The 19,230-nt window shown below is 45.6% G+C and overlaps 7 protein-coding genes across 7 annotated transcripts; 4 read left to right on the forward strand and 3 right to left on the reverse strand. All coding sequences in view use genetic code 12, as the record gives it.

Moving 5' to 3' along the window:
- Positions 1-2,395: 2,395 nt before the first annotated feature.
- LODBEIA_P57770 (uncharacterized protein) lies at positions 2,396-6,347 on the forward strand (the record flags this gene model as incomplete). The annotated part of the gene is made up of 2 exons (XM_066976146.1): positions 2,396-2,416; positions 2,499-6,347. 2 exons carry the CDS (start codon positions 2,396-2,398, stop codon positions 6,345-6,347), a joined length of 3,870 nt encoding a protein of 1,289 aa, XP_066832715.1.
- Positions 6,348-7,197: 850 nt separating this feature from the next.
- On the reverse strand, positions 7,198-8,199 carry LODBEIA_P57780 (uncharacterized protein; the record flags this gene model as incomplete). Its single annotated transcript, XM_066976147.1, has 1 exon — positions 7,198-8,199. One exon carries the CDS (start codon positions 8,197-8,199, stop codon positions 7,198-7,200), a length of 1,002 nt encoding a protein of 333 aa, XP_066832716.1.
- Positions 8,200-9,891: 1,692 nt separating this feature from the next.
- On the forward strand, positions 9,892-11,715 carry LODBEIA_P57790 (uncharacterized protein; the record flags this gene model as incomplete). The annotated part of the gene is made up of 1 exon (XM_066976148.1): positions 9,892-11,715. The coding sequence occupies one exon, from the start codon at positions 9,892-9,894 to the stop codon at positions 11,713-11,715; it is 1,824 nt and encodes a 607-aa protein (XP_066832717.1).
- A 228-nt stretch (positions 11,716-11,943) lies between these two features.
- On the forward strand, positions 11,944-15,687 carry LODBEIA_P57800 (uncharacterized protein; the record flags this gene model as incomplete). The annotated part of the gene is made up of 1 exon (XM_066976150.1): positions 11,944-15,687. One exon carries the CDS (start codon positions 11,944-11,946, stop codon positions 15,685-15,687), a length of 3,744 nt encoding a protein of 1,247 aa, XP_066832718.1.
- A 209-nt stretch (positions 15,688-15,896) lies between these two features.
- LODBEIA_P57810 (uncharacterized protein) lies at positions 15,897-16,340 on the forward strand (the record flags this gene model as incomplete). Its single annotated transcript, XM_066976151.1, has 1 exon — positions 15,897-16,340. One exon carries the CDS (start codon positions 15,897-15,899, stop codon positions 16,338-16,340), a length of 444 nt encoding a protein of 147 aa, XP_066832719.1.
- An 84-nt stretch (positions 16,341-16,424) lies between these two features.
- Positions 16,425-17,813, reverse strand: LODBEIA_P57820 (uncharacterized protein; the record flags this gene model as incomplete). Its single annotated transcript, XM_066976152.1, has 1 exon — positions 16,425-17,813. The coding sequence occupies one exon, from the start codon at positions 17,811-17,813 to the stop codon at positions 16,425-16,427; it is 1,389 nt and encodes a 462-aa protein (XP_066832720.1).
- Positions 17,814-17,956: 143 nt separating this feature from the next.
- LODBEIA_P57830 (60S ribosomal protein uL10) lies at positions 17,957-18,898 on the reverse strand (the record flags this gene model as incomplete). Its single annotated transcript, XM_066976153.1, has 1 exon — positions 17,957-18,898. One exon carries the CDS (start codon positions 18,896-18,898, stop codon positions 17,957-17,959), a length of 942 nt encoding a protein of 313 aa, XP_066832721.1.
- Positions 18,899-19,230: the final 332 nt, after the last annotated feature.

Genomic DNA, 19,230 nt, shown 5'->3' on the forward strand with positions numbered 1-19,230 from the left:
ACAGAGTCTCGCTTTCTATTATCAGCTGCGCTACCATGTGCTGCCCCGGGGTGGGAATCAAATCCTGGATCTTGCCATGGTCGTCAAAATGTGCTGCCAAAAAAAAACGAATGAATGGCAGTTGCTTCTTTTGTTGTCAAAATGGCAAGAACAAGTGGTAAGTTGGATGTAGATGAAGCAATTGGGGAGACTGGAGGTGCTATTTCGCTTTTGCTGGGTATTTCTGAATGCTTCGTTTGCTTACTCGCGTAGAAGTTCTTCATGGGTGTGTCCAACAGAGGCAGAGGTCGACTCTCGAAATTGACGCGTCCAAAGGCTTTTCTGTTCTCTGAAGGGGAGGTAAAGAGACAACGACACACCTTTGACAGTGCAAAAAAAAGAGGAAGGCTAAAAGTCAAGAGTGTGGCTGCCACGGGTTGTCTGTTAATTTGGTCAACGGATGCGTATACAATTACAAACACATGTATGGTACCTGAGAGACAGGCCAGTCCTGTCTCTTTCCCCTGGCATGAGGGTGAGCGTGATTTTTATTATTATCAAAGTAACATGATCGCGGGTATAAGAGAAGGTCCAACACGCAACGATAATAAGAGGGTGGAACACGCGGTTTCGGATCCCACAGAATAGAAAAAAAAAAAGAAGACGGAGGCGCTGTTGTGCGCCAGTTATAATAGCAGGAAGGGGATTCCGATTATAATACCCCGTTGCGGATGGGGATGATGTCTTAGAGTGTGATATCCCACGTCAAAATTCCCAGACCTTAATGCGCGTCATGCCCCGCGAGTTTCGTTGGCAAATTCTACGGTCCATTGGGCCGTTGGAGCCCATGCGTGTGCTGACTTGACGTCGCTAGCAAGTTAACAGACTGATTGCTCTTGCTCTACGATGCATCGCGAGGGAAGGTTGGAGACCTTACAAAACGCGGTTGATCCGGGAAAAGCCCCGTAAAAATCTTGTAAAATTGCGCTAAACGGTAAAAGGCAAATAAAAAAAAAAAAAAGCAAAAAATAGATGAATAAAAAAAAAAAAAAAACAAGAAGATTGAAACTGGTGAAGGAGTGGTGATCTTACGGAGTTGAGTTGGCTGATTGGAGAAAGAAAAGATAGCAATTTAAATGCTTGAAGGGGAGGAAGAAAGAAAGAAAAAAAAAAAAAAGGGTCGTAACTAGTGTTTTGAATCACTGGTGTTCTTCTAGTTCTCAGGGTATTGCCTTAGCCGTGGGCTAATTGGTAAGATCGAGGTTCAACTTCGGTGTCCGGGGGGAGATATATGAAGTCACGCTGAGAGGTACGGGTTGTTTTTTGGTCTACTTGTTTTCAAGTGTTCTTGATTCGGCAGATGCAATTGCAGATGGTCAGGAGTAATAGATGGAATTCGAAGGTTTTTTTTTTTAGTTGTTGTTGTTGTTTGTTTGTTTAAAAGAGATGCATGCATGACAAGGTGGAATTTCAACAAGAGTTACCTTTTTGAAAAATCCAACGTGACGAAATTTTTTAAGCACACAATAGAGGTGACAGAACGAAGCTGACTCAATCTAGGACTAGGGAGCATACTGCCTAGGGAGAGGAGAGAGGGCTGGAAAATTAGATGAAAAAGTATCAGCACAATCGGGAGGACCTAGGGGACACGGGCCAGGTGCCAACTGGCAAGGGAACACGTGCAAATATGATACAAGAATAGTGGCAGCTGTGTGATACCAGGATGGGGTGCAAAGACTGGGGGGATAGATATCCATACCATCAATGCGGAAAGTGAGTGAGGCTGTATTCCATAAACACAGACCGTGGTGATAGCAATTGAGTTGAAAAGAAAGAGTGTGCCAGTTTCTGTCCTACCTGTAATGGTTAGGCTTGTCCTGTCTTTTTTTTTTTTTTTTTTTTTTTTTTATTTGAAATTTTTAAAATTTAAGTTGAGTGGAGTATAGACGGAGATACATCTTCAAGCACATACCCACACATTGACAATGTCCTGCTACTACTACTACTACTGCTACTACTCGGACTAATTACCATTGCCAACATATCTACTAACAATTGGAGCAGCAGGCAGTACCTCAAGTGACGAAGCAAAAATAAAAAAAAAAAAAAAAAGAGCCTCCTGTTCCATTTAGTATTGCTATTATTTATTACATATAAAGCAGGGACTCTTCTCCTCGTACTTGCCAACCCGTTTCCTTCCCCTGCCCTGCTATTGCTGTTACTACTTTTTTTAGTAACTGAACGATACCCACTTACTTTTCAACCGAATTTCATCATCATCATCACAACTCAACCGTTTGATTTTTTTTTATTTTTCACAGTCGTCTTCATCTTTGACTGAAATTCTGACATCTTTGGTTCACCGGTTTCCCCCCCGAAGATTAATTACCGGATCCAAGCAAAATAAAGAAGAACTATGGGTTTATTCGACAGGAGGGTATGTGTTTGTATAACCCACACGCACAAGTCGACGGCAGAATCACCTTAAAAACAGAGTTACTAACTAATAGATAAACCAGAGAAGAGAAACGTCGTATCAAGGGTTCAGCAAATATGCTCAAGACATCAACACGTATCACCATCCGACTCAACATGCTGGATTGCCAATCGTTCCTCTGTCACAACAACGCACTCAATCGCTAACCAATGCAGGCCAGGCCGCGGTTGCTGCGTTGAGACTACACAGTAGCCCCGTGAGCCAGTCGCCCGCCGCGGCAGCAGCAGCTGCTGCGGCCGCAGCCAAGGGCCAAGCGAAAGCAGGAGCGGTTCCAAGATCAAACTCGCTAAGCATGGCGAGTAGCGCCAGATCGAACTCGTTGAGACAATACACATACCACCCTCAAGCTTCTTATACTCCCAACACGAGAAATGCGCCAGTGGCAAGAAGATCAAATAGCTTAACTTTGCAAAGCAGAAATAGTCTCACTAGAAGCAGCCAACTCGCACGCCAGAAATATCAGCAGCAAAACAACTTGCAGGAAGAAACCAACGAGGATTTGGAAGAAGAAGATTACGTGGTGACAACCACAACCACGAAGGTGGTTGACTCGCAAGGGCGGACTCTGTCAATCACCACCAAAACCATCAAGACTTTCCCCGATGGTTCCAATATCATTGAAACTTCCACCAAGAATATATCGAGAAATAACTCTAGGGCCAATTCGCTTAGTTCTGCCAACTACAACAGAACCAATTCAATGTCCCACCAGATACCAGTCAAATTGAGCCAAATTGACGAAGATTTGCAAAACTTTGATTACGATTACCAAGTCGACGATGTGCCCCCGGCAAACTTGAGATTGAATACTGATGACAGTAGCCAGGGCTTTACAACTCTTGAAAAAATCCACGAACCAGTGCTGGTAGAGCTGGAAGCGAAGGACAATGCGCGGTTGGGTGAACCTTTTGACGAGCCACAACCACAACCACACTCACGTCCTAGTCAGAAAAGAGCTTCTTCCTTAACCAGTCAGAATCAACCTCCTAAATCAATCTTGAAGCACAGCGTCGTTGCCCCAGAGGCACAACAAGATAATCAAGCACAAGTCCATCTGCCAACCGTACAGTCTCCTACGGCCGCTGCTGCCGCGGCCGCTGCTTTGACTAGCCCCAAGCCCATGTCAAGTGCAACACCTTCTCCGCAGCAGCAGCAGCAACAACAACAACAACATTACCAGCATCCATACAAGAACTTGAGCCAGGGAACCTCGGTTCAGCAACAACAACCACAGCAACAACCGGTGAGAACTTTAAGGTCGCCAACGAGCCCCACATCTAAACCCTCTATTGGATCACCCTTGAAGTCGCCATCCGTTCAAAACGGATTTGCTGAAGATGCACACTCCGGACCAAACTCATTTGCTTCTCCAAGACAAAACATCCCCAAGAGCCAGTCCTCGGGAAGCTCTATCAAATTTGATGATCATGTAGAGACCATCCCAGTTCCTGTTAACCGCTCAAATGTACACTCGCCACAAAAGCCGTACGTTCCAGGTAATCGTCTGAAAGCCCCACCAAAGGCAAGCTCCTCAACTCAGCCTAGTGCCGACTTTTACGCTGCCGCGATGCAAGCTGCTTACAAGAAAGTTTACGGAGATCGCGATCCATCTCAAATCTCTGCTTCACCACCTCCAGTGGGGGCAAGCCCCCGGGAGCCTGCCGCACCTCTTCAGGAACAAGTTTCCTCCGCAGAGGCTCTACCAGAAAAGAGGAAATTTGGTTTCATTCCGTTGAGTCCTCGCAAAGATACTACTATTCAGCCGGCAGCTCCCGAATTGGAGCAATTGGCGATTCCATCAACTGAGAGAACATCATCGTTGAACTCGCTTTCAAAGAAAAGAGCCCAACAAGCTGAAGCTGATCAATCCTTGCCCCAGAATTACGAGTATGCCAACCACCACAAGGACTTTGCTTTGTACTCAATGAGGGATGAACCGATTGTTGCTTCAAAGAGGAAGGAAAGGGCCAAAGAGGAGCAGAGATTGGCTAGGGAGCAGGCGAAAGAAGAGCAGCGGAGAGCCAAGGTGGAAGCTAAAGAGCACGCAGAAAGGGAGAAACGACTTGCCAAGGAGCGAGAGGAGGAAGAAAAGAGACTTGAAAAGGAAAGAGCCGAGGAGGAAAAGAGAATACGAAAGGAGGCAAAGAAAAAGGACAGAAAGGGATTTGGGGGATTGTTTGGAAAAAGAAGACGCCAAAGCCAATCTGGTGTCTCTATTGATTCATCGGAAAATGGTGTCGGTAAAACTGCTCAAAATACTCAAACTCCTATAACTGGCGGCACTGCTGCAAATCAAGTACCTGTTGCACCTGCAGCAGGCACTGCGGCTCCAGCCGCTGCTCCAGTAGCACAGCCATATACTCCACCTGAGCAGTTGACGATACTAAGAGAAGCGGCCCCGGTAGTAACAAACGCTGCTGCTCCTCAAAGTTCTGAGAATGGAGTAGGAGCATCTGGCGCTGCACGCCCTCAGACTTTACAAAACCCCACCAATTTAACGGAGAACGTAGGAACAGTCGAAGGGTACAAGCGGGACTTGACACAACCTACTGTTGATCCGAAACAGGCGGATTTGCAAAGCGGGTCAACCCAACCCGTGCAAGCTGCTGCGCCTGCATCTGCACCCTCACATGCACCTGCACCTGCACCTGCACCTGTATCTCCCAATGTCGAGACTGAGGAGGACATTGCCGCTGTTGTTCTCGACGATGGTGAACTATACAGGATATCTGTTCCTAGAAATTACTCATACGAGGACAGGGAAGCTGAAGCGAGCGAGAAGCCTGCAGCTGGCATTCAAACACATTCACCGCTGGCTACTCTCAACAAGAATGGACCAGCCCATACGCCAAAAGCTACCGCACCTCATCCTCAAGAATACTATCCACTGCCCAACATAAGCAACAAGGCGCGCTATTCTGCGTATGAGCCAAACTCGTCACCAGTCGAGCAATCAAGCAATGTCGCCGGCGGCTATGCATCCAATGGATTGGGCAAAATCTCGGTGCCGCAATTGAATGACATTGAGGATGAAGATTTGGAAGAGCCATCGTTCAAGAGCTATGAGAATTTAGCCACACCCAAAGTGCAAAGTCTTGATAACGACAGAGAGGATATGATTGATGAAGGCGTTGTCGTGTTGGACGAGGTGCCAATGAGATCTGCAGCGAGGGTCGACGATGTACCCGTGAGGTCCCCTGCTAGGATTGATGAAAGTGGTTATCTTGATGCGCCCACCAACTTTGCCAGTGCCATCGACATTCCCGTGAGGTCGCCTTCGAGACGCAAGGCGGCAGCACTGCAGAGTCAAGAACCGGCCTTGGAACTGGAAGTGGCGAATGCTCGACAAAACCCTGTCCTTGCAGGAGAGTCTACCGCTCCAGTCAAGAATGATGAAGTGAAGGCTTCTGCATTTGTGAAAGAAACCACTCCATTGGGCGGAGCTGGCGCAAATCCGAATCTTGTAGGCTCACAATTTATCACAAACAAGGCTTCGACGGGAACAATTGGTGGATTGCCATACTCTGAACAGACCAACAACCATCCAAATAATTTGAAAAAAGAGCCCGCCGTGACGAACCAGAACCCAACGAGGAGCTCGCCTGTAGCACAACAAACACAACCACAAGAAGGCTTTGTTTTAGTTGAAGATGCAGAGAGAGATTCCAACTCTGCTCAACCTAGCGCAGATACGTTGCCTACTACCCAATCGACATATATAGTCGATCAACAGCAGCGAAAGCCATACGATGATGTGGTTACAGAAGAAGGCAAAGAAGCTAAAAAGGGAAAGAAGGTGAAGAAGGAAAAGAAGCCAGGCTCTTTTAAGCACAAGATGATGAAGTTTTTTGTCAACAACTACGATGCTTAAAGTTGATTGCTTTGACTACTCGTTTGAGGAGGGCTTTTTTTTTTTTTTGCCAAAGATGTTTGCATTTAATTCTAGTTTGATTTGATGTGTTTTACTACTATATTACCACTTGCAACTTTAACTAATAACAATTCATTGATTTTCTGGCCATCATACCCCCTCCCTTTTTTTTAAAGTTGTAGGCTTTCAGAGATGATGTATCTGGTTGGCCCACAACACTTTACGCCCAAGCTGCTTGCTCGGATTCAGGTATTCATTATCACCTACCGAGCTTCTTTCGTATCGACCCAAACGGTAGCATCTTCATCCTAGCGACAGCAGTATATTCGTCCGTGATGGTGCTAAGAAGCTTCTGGCTCTGCAAGTAATGCGCTTCGGCGTCGCTTATCTCTTCTTGAACTGGCGTCAACTTGCTCAAATCAACATGTTTGGCCATTTCAAGCAACAAAGGGCCACGGAAGGGAACAAACCGGAAGAGTGGTCTAATTGAACCAGAAGTCGAGTGCGAAGAAATCGACTGAGTCGACTGGGTATCCTGCTCCGTGTAAACGACCTCATTCGATTCCCGCTTCTTCTCCACAAGCACCTCACGAGTTGTTGCTGCTGCAGATGCTACGGGGCTTTGAGACTTCTCCTCTATGGGAAGAAAATGGGTTTCTCGAGGTGGCATTGACATATCATATCCAGTGAGAGTAGGTTTCAGTGGTTTCATTGAAAGGGGGGGGGTTTTTTGCAGCACATTTGAGAGAGAGGCTCTACAGACGCTGTCCAGATATAGATGTATATATATATTTTTTGCAACCAACAGGATTCAAGGACCGGTCATATGATTCCCACCGTTTCTGCTCGATTACTTCAAGATTTGCTTGACCAAGTCAACGACGGATTGCTCCAAAGTGTACTCATATTGTTCAATACCAAGGATTTCTCTGGTTCTTGCATCGTTAGGAGCTTTAACTTCCGACTCTGGGGAAGGCGCAAGGTCGGGCAACTTGGCATCAAGCTCGGGAAAGTTCTTTCTGATGTCATAAAGAATATTAGGGTTGGTGGCTTTGTAAGCTTCAAGGAGCAACCTCTGGCCTGCAGCCTTGGGGTTGTTGATGACGGCAACGTGAACTCTGGCAACGTCTCTGACGTCGATGGCACCGCACGCCAATTCGGGCACGTAGCTGTCCTTGTGCAATTTCAACAAACTTCCAACAATCAGCGTCGTCGAGGGCAATTGGTCCAAGGAGACCTCGTTGCGAAACTCAGTAGGTCCGAGACATAAGGTAGGGTTGATTGAAACGAGATCGAAATGCGGCTTCTTCTCCTCCATGAACTTCCACGCAAGCTGCTCGTTGATCTTTTTCGAAACAAAGTATGCCAGCCAGCCATCCTTCTTGCCGTCTTCAAAAGTCAAGGGCGACCAGTCGTCATCCGAATATTTGGCACCGAGCCCGTTTGCGTTTTCAATCCCGGTCATGGTGACTCCCGAAGATGTCAAAATGACTCGCTTGATCTGCTTGCCGTGGTGCTTGATCGACTCCAAGGTATTTTCAATAATGGCAAGACCGGGGTTCAAGACTTCCTTTTCCTGGTCCTGAGCATCGAATTTGGTGACCGTAGCGGCAGCAATGAAAACGGTGGCCTCGTGGTGCACTTTCAACACAAAGTCAATCGACTTGGGCTTATCCAACTGGTCCACCACCTCACTTAAAAGGAAAGGAGAATCAAATTGCTTGATGAGGTTCAATCTGGTAACGGGAGATCGGACAATTGCAACAACAGTGTACCCGTTTGCCAACAACTGGCCAATTATATGCTGACCAACATATCCAGTTCCTCCTGTTATTATAACGGTTTCCGGCATAGCTTCTTTTTTTTCTTTTTTTGTTCAAATTTACAGACACAGATTCAGTTTGAAAAAGCTGGTTTTGATTTCAAAAAGTTTTTGCGGGGGTGGGATGGTCAAGCAATAAAATGTGATTCAATTTTTGCTATTCATCGATTCATCAGGTTTGAGCCATTTGCGGAATATGAGACGTCTCTGACTCTACCAACGCAATCTGCACGAAGGTGCCAAATTAATAACGTCTTTAGCAACAGTGCATATTTATTATTTGATTGGGTGGGAAGCAGGAGAACAGGTGGGCGGCAAAGCACCGCAAGCTCCGTGATAGCAAAGCTAGCAAGAAGTTTTTCAAAAAAAGTGAGATAGAGCCGATCCTGCCTGGGACTTGTTTTCCAATTTCCCCCCTCTTGCTGCGAAACAGTTGCGCACACTTTTTTTCACCAATCTTTCAAATAGATTGGCAGAAAAAACGCAGACAACGTCAAGTCCAGTATTTCTTGATCGTGAACACCACTCCTCAAATTAACTTTCAACGGTTGACTTGGACTCGGCTTTAATTATATCGACTTTTCAATTCGACCAAAAAAAAAAAGAGGCAAGTTACAAAAAAAAAAAAAAAAAAAAAAAAAGTGAATCCCCATCTCGAGAATCGAAACCTGTTGTATGGGCCATTCTTATTTTTTGGGTCTACGACAGGGTTCTTGCCACTGACATCTATCATCTCAATCGTTTTTGTTGGTGAATGGGCAATGATCCTACTGGACCAGTCTCTGGCACGGTTGAAACTGATCCCTGGCTTCCTATCTGTCGTCATCATGATTCGGAGGTGACAAAAGTTGTTTGCATTAAAACCTCAAAATTCGTGGTTTTTTTTTTCTTTTTTTTTGCAGCAATTACAAACAAACATTGTAAGAAAAGAACCAATTTTTGGTACCAAGACTGCAGCAAACGACAATTGGAATACTACATGCGTACAGATGTTCATGAGCCACATGATAGCTCTTACGATCGCAAATCTGAGAGGTATCTGTTGTTGTTGCTGTTGAAGGTGGGGTGGCATTTACCAACAGGAGCAGCATGCTCATGATATCGCTCAATTTTGTGATTGCAGCACATCCCCCGTTCTATTTTTAACTGTTTTCAAATAAAAAAAAAAAAAAAACTTCGAAACCTCCGACTTCTTCTTGGTTCATGACATTCAGACACGGCATGGCTAATTGAATTTCAAATTGGGGAACAGCAAGCCACAAGTTGTGGCCACAACGAACCACCACATACAGACACAGACACACACACATATATATTCCCCAGTCCGTGTGGGGCGATCCAAAAAAATTAAAACACATTCTCCAAACAACCCAAATTACCAAAAATCATAGTCTTCCACATGGTATTTACAGTCCTTCTTAGCGCATAATCATTACCATGGTCTCGGTTTCCATTCCATAATAGTTGTAAAGAGTAGACCCAACCGAGGATATTAGTGCAGTCTCAAAGATCTTATCTCCTTCACTGAGGCCCGCGAGTTTCAACATTTTTTTTTTTTTTTTTTATATTTCATTTTTTCAGCCACACAATCTTCGGCATGGGGGAATCTGGAACTTCTTACTTTCGATGCTCAGATTGTAAAGGCTCAGACCCTTTCACACTCCAAACAATTTTTATCCAGTTGTTGCTGTTTAGCACCTCACACTAGTCACCTCTCGCACAATGTCAGGGCTTTATGATGCATACCATTTGAGACCGGATGAGCTGCCGCCTTCAAGTACGGATTCTAGCCAGGACTCTATGGTCTCCTTGCGATCATCACAATCATCGCAATCGCCCGCAACGAGCGATGCCTTCAAAAAGATATGCTTAGCGTGTCGAACTGGAGACTACGAGACCGTCGATTCACTTTTAAGTACACCGAATTTGGACCTAAATCAACTAGATGAGTTTGACTACTCGCCATTGATCCTCAGTTCCTTGTGCGGTCACATCTCGATCGTGGAGCTCTTGCTCAAGAGAGGCGCTGTTTGCGATAGAGACACTTTCCAAGGAGCCAGATGTGTATATGGTGCGCTAACTGACGAGATTCGAGACTTGCTAGTCAGTTTCGACATCTCCAAAGCCGTGGACATGAACCAACCATTTGCGGGGCACATTGCGTCCTTGCTTGCATCGAGATCCAACAAAGATATCGTCTTTAAATTCAATAGAGGTCCAGGTAAGGCGCCCGATGCAGTAGCGTTGCACAGATTCATCTTGTCCGCAAGATCGCCATACTTCAAAGAGAAACTTGGCAACGACTGGCAGTACTTGACCGTGGTGACGATGCCCCAGTCTGTGGATTTTGAAGCTTTCAAGGTGGTGATTGACTACATATATTTGCGAACCGACTCCATGAGGATCACCGATGAAGCATTAACTCCAGCAATACGTGACTTGGCAGTCAAGTATCAACTTCCCGATCTAATTGACGGCGTCGAAAGGATTAGTCGCGCCGGTGCTAGCGAAAAAGAGCGGTCCAAAGTGAAGCACGACTTGGCCTTCACTGTTGTTGAAAAAGCCAGGAAAGATATGGATACCTTTTTAAGACAAGGCATTCTTGCGGAAAAGTTGACATCGCCGATGAACTTGAGCGAAGAAGTGGACCTTGAAGATATCAATTGTCAAGAGTTTATCGAGGACCAACAGCGAAGCAGCTTTCTCGAGTTGTCCGCGGTGCCGGATGTTATATTGGCGTACATCGACTCCTACTCGGAAAGTGTAATTTACTTTCCTGTGAATAAATCGATCTTGGCGAGGTCGGAGTACTTTGACACCATGTTCAAATCGGAGTTTTTCCTTTTATCGGAGGAGGATATCCCCTTGTACAAAGAAGACGGGGTTGTGATAATCAACAGACCCGCGTTTGAGTCTTCCAACCTACCAATTATACAGTTATCCAACAGCACGGCCACAGGTAAAGTTGCCACTATGGTGCTATCATATTTATACCACGACGATGTGCAAGAGATTCCATTGGAAAATACGGTGGAGCTTCTCTACGCTGCAGATGAGCTATTTCTCGAGCGTTTGAAAACAATGTGCGCCGTGAGGGTCAGCTCCCAATTTGCCTCGTTCACTTTTGCCGAGTTTCAGCAATTGGCACCGGCTCTCAAAAACGACGCTTACGACCTCATACGAGTTTCGTGGGACAATCGTTGCGACAAGCTCGAACAGCACGTTAGTAAAATGATTGCATACAACTTGAAGTACATATATGAAGATGGAGCCGAAAGAAGCAAATTGGTGCTGTTGATTGCCGACTCGGCAGCTCGGATCCAGGAGCGTCAGGACACGGACACGATTGAACTAGTTGATGACATTAGATACTACTTGACGAAAAAGTATGCCATCCACGAGGACGGTGAGAGTTTTGACCCTTTAAATTTTGGCCAAACCACCAGGTCTGAAGACATCAAGTTGTATCAAAACGCAGTCTTGATGTACGAGCAGGACATTGCAATTGTTGACAGTATGCTAGAGCTGTTGAACTTGGATGCTTAGACACTGTTCTTTTTCCTTCCCTTTCCTTTTCTTTCTTCGTTTTTTTGGGGGTTTTTGCATGGTTCGAGGATATAATTTTGTCACGTGACCGGCTTCGCACTCATCTCGCCTCTAGCCCATCTCTAAATCGAAAAATTACCATCACCACCACCTCTTCCCTCCCCAAACTTACCTTCATCTCCACTCGGAATTTCACTGCAGCATATCCCAGAAAACCCTACCTTGGACATGTCGGATCTCAACCACCGTGATGATAATGAAGATGATGACGTTGGTCTTGTTGCTAGTGCTGGTGCAGATGACAGAAAATTGTTCGATCACCATGAGCTCGAAGATAAGCTCTCGAAAATACGCACGCAGATCAATTCAAAATTAGAAAACCAAAAGCATCTTGCTATCATTCTATCAGCTGTTGAAGAAAACATTGAAGAGCAAAACAACGAAAAGACGCCAGTCTCGTACGTTGTCTCATTCTTGTCTTTACTCGACCAGTGCATTAGAGATGACCAGATACTAGACAACAACTTGGCTGCAACCACAACGTATTTCCTTGACTTGTTGTTCCCATTCACTCCAAAGCCGTTATTGAAGCAGAAGTTTCAGGAAATTTTGCTAAAATTGTCTCTGCCTCTCAATGTGAATGCAGACGGACCCTTGGTAAGGTCGACTATTGGCGCCCTAGAGACCCTTTTGTTGGCCCAAGATAGTTCACAATGGTTGAACCGTGGAGCTGTGTCCCCAACGAGAGCATTTGTGGCTCTCATTGAGTTGTCTTTTGACACGAGGCCAAAAGTGAGACGGAGAGCACAGGAAGCGGTGAAACAGATATTGCAGAACCCACCACCAAGCCCTAGTCCGATCCACGTAGTTTCCACCACGGCATCGGACCTTTCACTCAGGCATTTGCAGGAGCTCCTTGAAAAATACAGACAGCACAAGAGAGGAAGCTCGAACAAGGAGCTCAACTCGCAGCTTATACACGCGTTACAGCTCATCACCGTTATTACATCGGCAAACTCGTGGCCCGTCAAAAACATTGAGGCCTTGTGTGACGTGTTGTTGGAGATTTCCAAAACCTCGGACCAGTTTTTGGTGGGAGCAGCTTTTGAAGCTTTTGAAGGACTCTTCAAGTCCATGACAAATGTGATTGATGTTGCCAAGTACACGAGGGTGTTGAAAATCATCTTTGACTTGAAGCCCAGTGTCAACGATAGTCATTTAAGTGTCACTTGGTTAGCAGTTGTCGCGAAAGCATTGGAAGGGTTCAGCTCATTGTCGCCCTTGGAGTGCATAAAATTATTGCCGCAGCTGCTAAAGTCGATCCTGAACTTTTTGGCCTCGGATTCGCGAGATATCTACACCAGTGCTTCCAACTGCTTGTCTGCATGCGTTTCTTTGACGATTCCTGAAACTTTCTTGCTACAACCCAATGCCGAGTACAGCATCACCGAGGAAATTGAGGAGGAAGTTGACAATTTCATCACATTTGCGGCGCAGTTGATTGAAGGCGACTTGTTTTCAGTTACATACCAGAATGCTACAGGGCTGATACTAGAATTTGTCAAAACGGCCCTCTTGAAATTCAGATATCGAGCCAACCCCGATTTTCTCAATATCGTCAAAATAGTTGGCGATTGGAGAACCAACGAAGCAGAGAGTTTTCCCTATAACAAAGAAGCCGAGGATTGCATTGCAGCAGCAATCTCGTCTATTGGCCCAGAAGCAGTCTTGGGCGTGATTCCTTTGAACTTGGGTGCTAACGTTGCTGGCCCCGGTAGAGCATGGCTTCTTCCAATCCTCAAGGACAATGTCCGCTTTGCTGAACTCAATTTTTACAAAAAGCAAATTTTGCCGGTGGTTAATTTTTTTGAAACCAAGATCACAAGTTCCGCAAACAAGGAGTCGATGAACAACAAGATTTTCCAAACAATCATTGACCAAGTCTGGTCGTTGTTGCCTAGATTCTCCGATTTGCCCAAGGACTTGAGGCTGGCATTTGACGAGGAATTTGCAACCAAGTTGGCGGACTTGATGTTTGCAAAAGTTGAATTAAGGACGCCCATCTGTCATGCTTGGAGAAACTTGGTGGAGTCGAATTTATCCTACCGTGATGGCGCACCGCTGGATGACTCGACGCTGCTGCTGTTGTTGTTGTTGCAACAGGAGTTTCCCGTACAGGAGTCGGCCAAGAATATCGAGTACTTGGCTTCCATTGCCAGCAATATCTTGACGGTTTTGTTCAACATTTTCTCCTACACATTGCCGGAATCAAGAGGGTTTGTGTTGGAGACCATTGAAGTGTTTTTGAAGATTGTGCCTACAGCCGAGTTGGCCACGACTTTTGATAAAGTCTGTGGAATGTTGAAGAATGCTATGGACAACGACTCGACGACAAAGGTGAAAGGGGGCGACCCGACTCCAGATGCAAGTGTCACCATGATGGATCTCGTTGTTGTTATGGCAAAATATTTGCCAGAGTCGTCGCATAATGCCTTGTTTTCGATATTTGCTTTAACGGTTGTGTTGGAAGACAAACCGCTCTTGCAAAAGAGATCGTACAGAATCTTGACCAATCTCGGTGCATCTGACAAAGGTCGGAAATCAATCGAAAAGTTCATCGCCGAGATTGAAGGTAAAGTGATTGCCACGGCTGACGCGACAAATCAATCGGCAAGATCGGCGCGGTTGAATGCCATCTTGGTGATCTTGGAGATTCTCCCTCAAAGCGATTTGTATTTCATACCTGCAACATTGCAAGAGGTTATAATGGCAACCAAGGATGTCAACGAGAGGTCGAGAGGCTTGTCGTACCAAATCTTGATCAAAATGGGCCAAAAGATGAAAGAAGGCGGAGTTGTCGAGAATTCCAAAGTTCCCGGTTTTGACGAAGATGCTGCGCCAAGTGAAGCCTCGTTGACGGAATTCTTCACCATGGTCAGTGCTGGTTTAGCGGCACAGAATCCACACATGATCTCGGCAACAATCACCGCGATTTCGTGTCTCGTGTTTGAATTTAAAGACGAGTTGCCCACGGAGACGTTGATGGAGATTGCCTCGACTGTCGAGTTGTTTCTCACCCACAACTCTAGGGAGATTGCAAAGTCTGCCATTGGCTTTGTCAAAGTGGAGGTGTTGTCTTTGCCCGAAGAGCTCGTTAGAACCAACTTGACAGAGCTCCTTGCCAAGTTGATGAGGTGGTCTCATGAGCACAAGGGCCATTTCAAAAGCAAAGTCAAGCACATTGTGGAGCGGTTGATTCGAAAGTTTGGCGTTGAGGAAGTTGAAAGTGCAATTCCCGAGGAAGACCGCAAACTAGTTGCTAATATCAAGAAAACCAGAAACAGAGCTAAAAGAAAGCAAGAAACTAGTGGCAATGTTGATGCTGGCCACGAGGACAAATCAAACAAGAAGAGCAAGAAAAAATTTGTCTCGGCATATGAAGAAGTATTGCACGATTCCGACATATCCGATGACGGCGATGACGACAACAAGGTTGACATTTACGACGAAGATGGCGACAGAGCGAAAAGGGGCAAAAAGCCCACCCAGTTTATTGTCGAGTCAGGCGACGAGCCTCTTAACTTGTTGGACCGTCAAGCTTTGGCACACATTTCTTCATCCAAACCAAAAAAGTCTTTCAAGTCCGAGTTGAAGTCAAAAGTTGACGAGTTCAAGACAAAGAATGGCAAGTTGGTCTTTGCCGAAAGCGGAGAAAAGGAACAAGACCCATTGGCAAAGAAGTCTTCCGGCATCGACGCGTACTTGGACGCAGTAAAGCAAGCTCCCGTGCGTGGTCAAAAGAATAAATTGAAGTTCAAAAAGACCAAGAATGGTGATGACGGCGAAAGTTGGTCAGATGACGACGAAGAACAAAATGCTCCTCTGCCTTTCAAAAGCAAGTCCAAGGTTCTCGGCCGCTCAAAGATTTCCAAGCCCACCAAACAAAAGTTCAAGGCCAAGAAGAAGCTCTAGAGAAGAATAAATAGATAGAAGATGACGGGTAGTATTTATTGATATATATATGTATCTTGATGTGGTTCCCAGTGCGGCTCGGTCTTTTTTTTCCCCTTCCTATCACTCTGCCCAACTCGCCAGCGTTTTTTTTTTGGTGTGTTTTTTTTTTTTCACTTCTAAGATCAAAACCATCAGGAACACCCCACTACAATCCCAACTCCAAGAACATGTCCAATCCAATGATGTCGCTAGCGGAAAAGACCGCACATAAGAGAAATTTGCTAAGGATCAGGCTTGCCAGGTTTGGACGTAAACACCAACCAATATACAACATTGTAGTGCTGAAGGCCAAATCAGCGCAGCAGAAATTACCCATTGAAGTCATTGGTACATACAACTCGATTCCTACTCCCAAGCCAGGGTTCGACAAGTCGATGCCCGTCAAGGATATAAGTTTGGACTTCCATAGAGCCAAGTACTGGTTAGGTAGAGGCGCTGAGCCCACGGAACGCGTCGCTTGGTTGTTCAAGAAGGCTGGTATCTTGCCCAGTTTCTGGCCCTCTACGCTGAAGTTGAGTCAAGAAATCAGCTCCCCCGTGGTGGAAGAGATACGAGAGGCGCAGGAGCTGCCGGTGGAAGACGTGAGAAGAAGAGGAGATACAAGGGTCTGAGAAATCATTTTCATCACATGTACATAGACAAACACTGAAATAGACCCCCGAAAAAAAAAGTACTAAAATTTTGGTTTGTCACATTCAAAAGCTTTTGAGACCCAAGAGTTTCCATCGCGATTTTCTCTTCATTGATGTTGTGGCCTTGGAGCTAGTTTTCAAGTTGGCTTTGAAGATTGTGGACTTTTTTTGATCTTTAGACATTGTGAATTTCTTACCTTTGAAGATTTTAAAGGGCCATTTTTTTGTCTGCTTTCGAGGTTCGAACCGCAGTCCCAATACTTCGTCAGAGCCCTCGGCATCCAAGTCCGCGTTCTCATCATCATCATCGTCATCACCAGCATTTTCTTCTTCTTCTTCCTCTACTTCGTTTTCCTCGTCTTCTTCTTCTTCTTCTTCTTCTTCTTCTTCCGCGTTTTCATCCTCTTCAGTGGCAACCAGTTGATCTCTTCCGCTTAAACCTGGATTCAATCGGCCAATTGAATCAAGACTGGCAACAAGAAGGCTCCGCTCTCGCTCTTGATGTTCTCGCTGTTCTTGCTGCTGCTGCTGCTGCTGCTGCTGCAGTGGTAATTCATATTGATAATAATCCGAGTTCTGTTCCGCCATGTCGCCCCTGCGAAGCAAGTTACTCGGGTAAAGCAACGAGTACTTGCGTTTAACATTTACAAAAATCTCTGGATTGACATACTCGAGCTTGTTTCTCACGATGGTAAGGATTATTTCCGCAACATCATACTTGAACTCCTGGATTTGCTCTTCTCCGATAACGATCCGGTTTTCGCACAAGTTCCCCAACACGACACATATATCGTCGATTGTATACTTAATTACTCTCCCACAGTTGCGATCTTCTTCCAAATACAGCCGTATCAAATAGAGTGTTTCCTTTGCTATTGGAGCATGCGTCAAGATTGCCGTCGGGATATCCTTCCAAGGGCTCCTAAACGTGGTTGAGGGTAAATTTGCAGCCAAAGACTTGTCTCTCTTGTCAATAGCCAACTCCAATAAGTCCATAGTCAAGTTTGGCTTTACAACATAGTCGCAATGCACGTTGATGGTATAAATCTGCTGAATCAACGTGGCTTTGCTGGCCAAGGCATCTGGAATGTTTACCAAGCTCAATTGTTGCACATTTCTGAGACCATGCAAAATGATGCGGTCAATTATGCTGTTGAGTCTGTTGCCTCTGAAAAAGAAGATTAACCGCTCTTTCACCTCTGGATCTTCATGGGACAAGGAGGTCAACACTTGTATGCTGCTGACCAAATCTCTTACTGCATCGGTGAGTTCCTGGCCATTCTGGTAGGGACTCTCATCAATGATATAAGTGATCTTCAGAAACTCTCTACTCATCACATATTCATGGCGCCACGGCGAAACCAAGGGGGCACTAGCTGAGTTGGTGCGAGATGGCGATGGAGTCGAGACAGTGAAAGTTGAGCCAAAGGACTCAAACGTGTCGTATCTCATAGACCACACTGGTTAGACCACCTACCCACCTACCTACCATCACCATCTTGGCTATCTTGATCACCTTCTACAAAAAAAAAAAATGTGCTGCAAAAAAGTCACGTGAGTTATTACAGAGGTTATACAGAATCAACGTATCAGGTTTAATCGAATAAACCGAATCCCATATCCTCATCAGACTCTTCAGCGTCTTCTTCTGGAGCAGCTTCGGCGGCAGCAGATTCTTCGGCACCACCTGCAGCAGCAGCAACTGGAGCAGCAGCAGCGTAAGCTTCTGGGTTTGCCAATCTGTCCTTGATGGCCTCGGAACCTTCAAAAGTGTAGTCGGTAGCAATCGACAAGGCCAAGACGTTCTTGTAGTTGTTGATTAAAGAGTGACCAACTGATGGCAAGGTTGGGTAGCCAACAGCCAAGGAGATGGAGGCAATGGCGTTGATGGCGCTGACAAAGTGGGAAATCAACTCGTCGTCGGTGATGTCCAAGATCGATGATGGGAAGACTTGGCCATTGTCGTAGACTTGGACAACAGTCATACCGTAGGTGAATGGAGAAATGTTCAACATGTTCAACAAGGTAGCTTCGGAAGGACCGACCTTACCGTCCTTTTCAACAACCTTGACGTCGGAAACAATTTCAATGGTACCTCTGGCAATCTTGGTTGGAACACCCAAGGCTTGGAAGAAGGAGGTCTTACCTGGCTCCATACCGGTGTTACCGGCTGGGATCCAAACGTCGGCAGGAGCAACGGCACCGGCTCTGGCTGGAGCAGCAACAACGTTGGCGGTGATGGTGTCTCTAATGGTTTTCAAATCGGCATTGGTGAAGATGAAACCAACGTTACCTTTAACAAATGGCAACAATTTTTCATAGTCTGGCAATTCGGAAAGGAATCCTCTGATGGCTCTTCTAACCATGGTGTTTTTACCCATCAACACAACGGCATCGTTTCTCAAGGCCTTTCTGATCTCGTGCATCTGTTGAGAAGAAACATTGTCAACTCCAACAACGAAGATTGACTTGTATTCTTCTAACAACTCTCTCAACTTGGAGAAGTATTGAACTTTTTTATCTCTAGTACCACCCATTTCGACTTGTTATGCTATGACGATAGGAATTTAATGGTTTTGTCCGTGTTGGTGGAGAAAGGAACCAAGCAGTCTTCAGACTAAGAGCTGTGATGAATTTTCACTTTTGGCGAGCGAGCGAGCCAGAGAGAGATGGTGAAGCTTGACTTTCTTGCCCTAACCCTAAGTCACGTGACACAAATCACGTGATATCAAAAATCACGTGAGAGCGCAAACCGTCGCCACTACATTCACCACCACTATCACCATCAACGCTTGCAACAGATCCAATTTACAACCCACAACTCATTCCATTGTCTTTCTTGGAGGTGGCAAGTACTTGGCCCTACCCG

This window comes from Lodderomyces beijingensis, assembly GCF_963989305.1.
Source record: "Lodderomyces beijingensis strain CBS 14171 genome assembly, chromosome: 8".
Lineage (NCBI taxonomy): Eukaryota > Fungi > Ascomycota > Pichiomycetes > Serinales > Debaryomycetaceae > Lodderomyces > Lodderomyces beijingensis.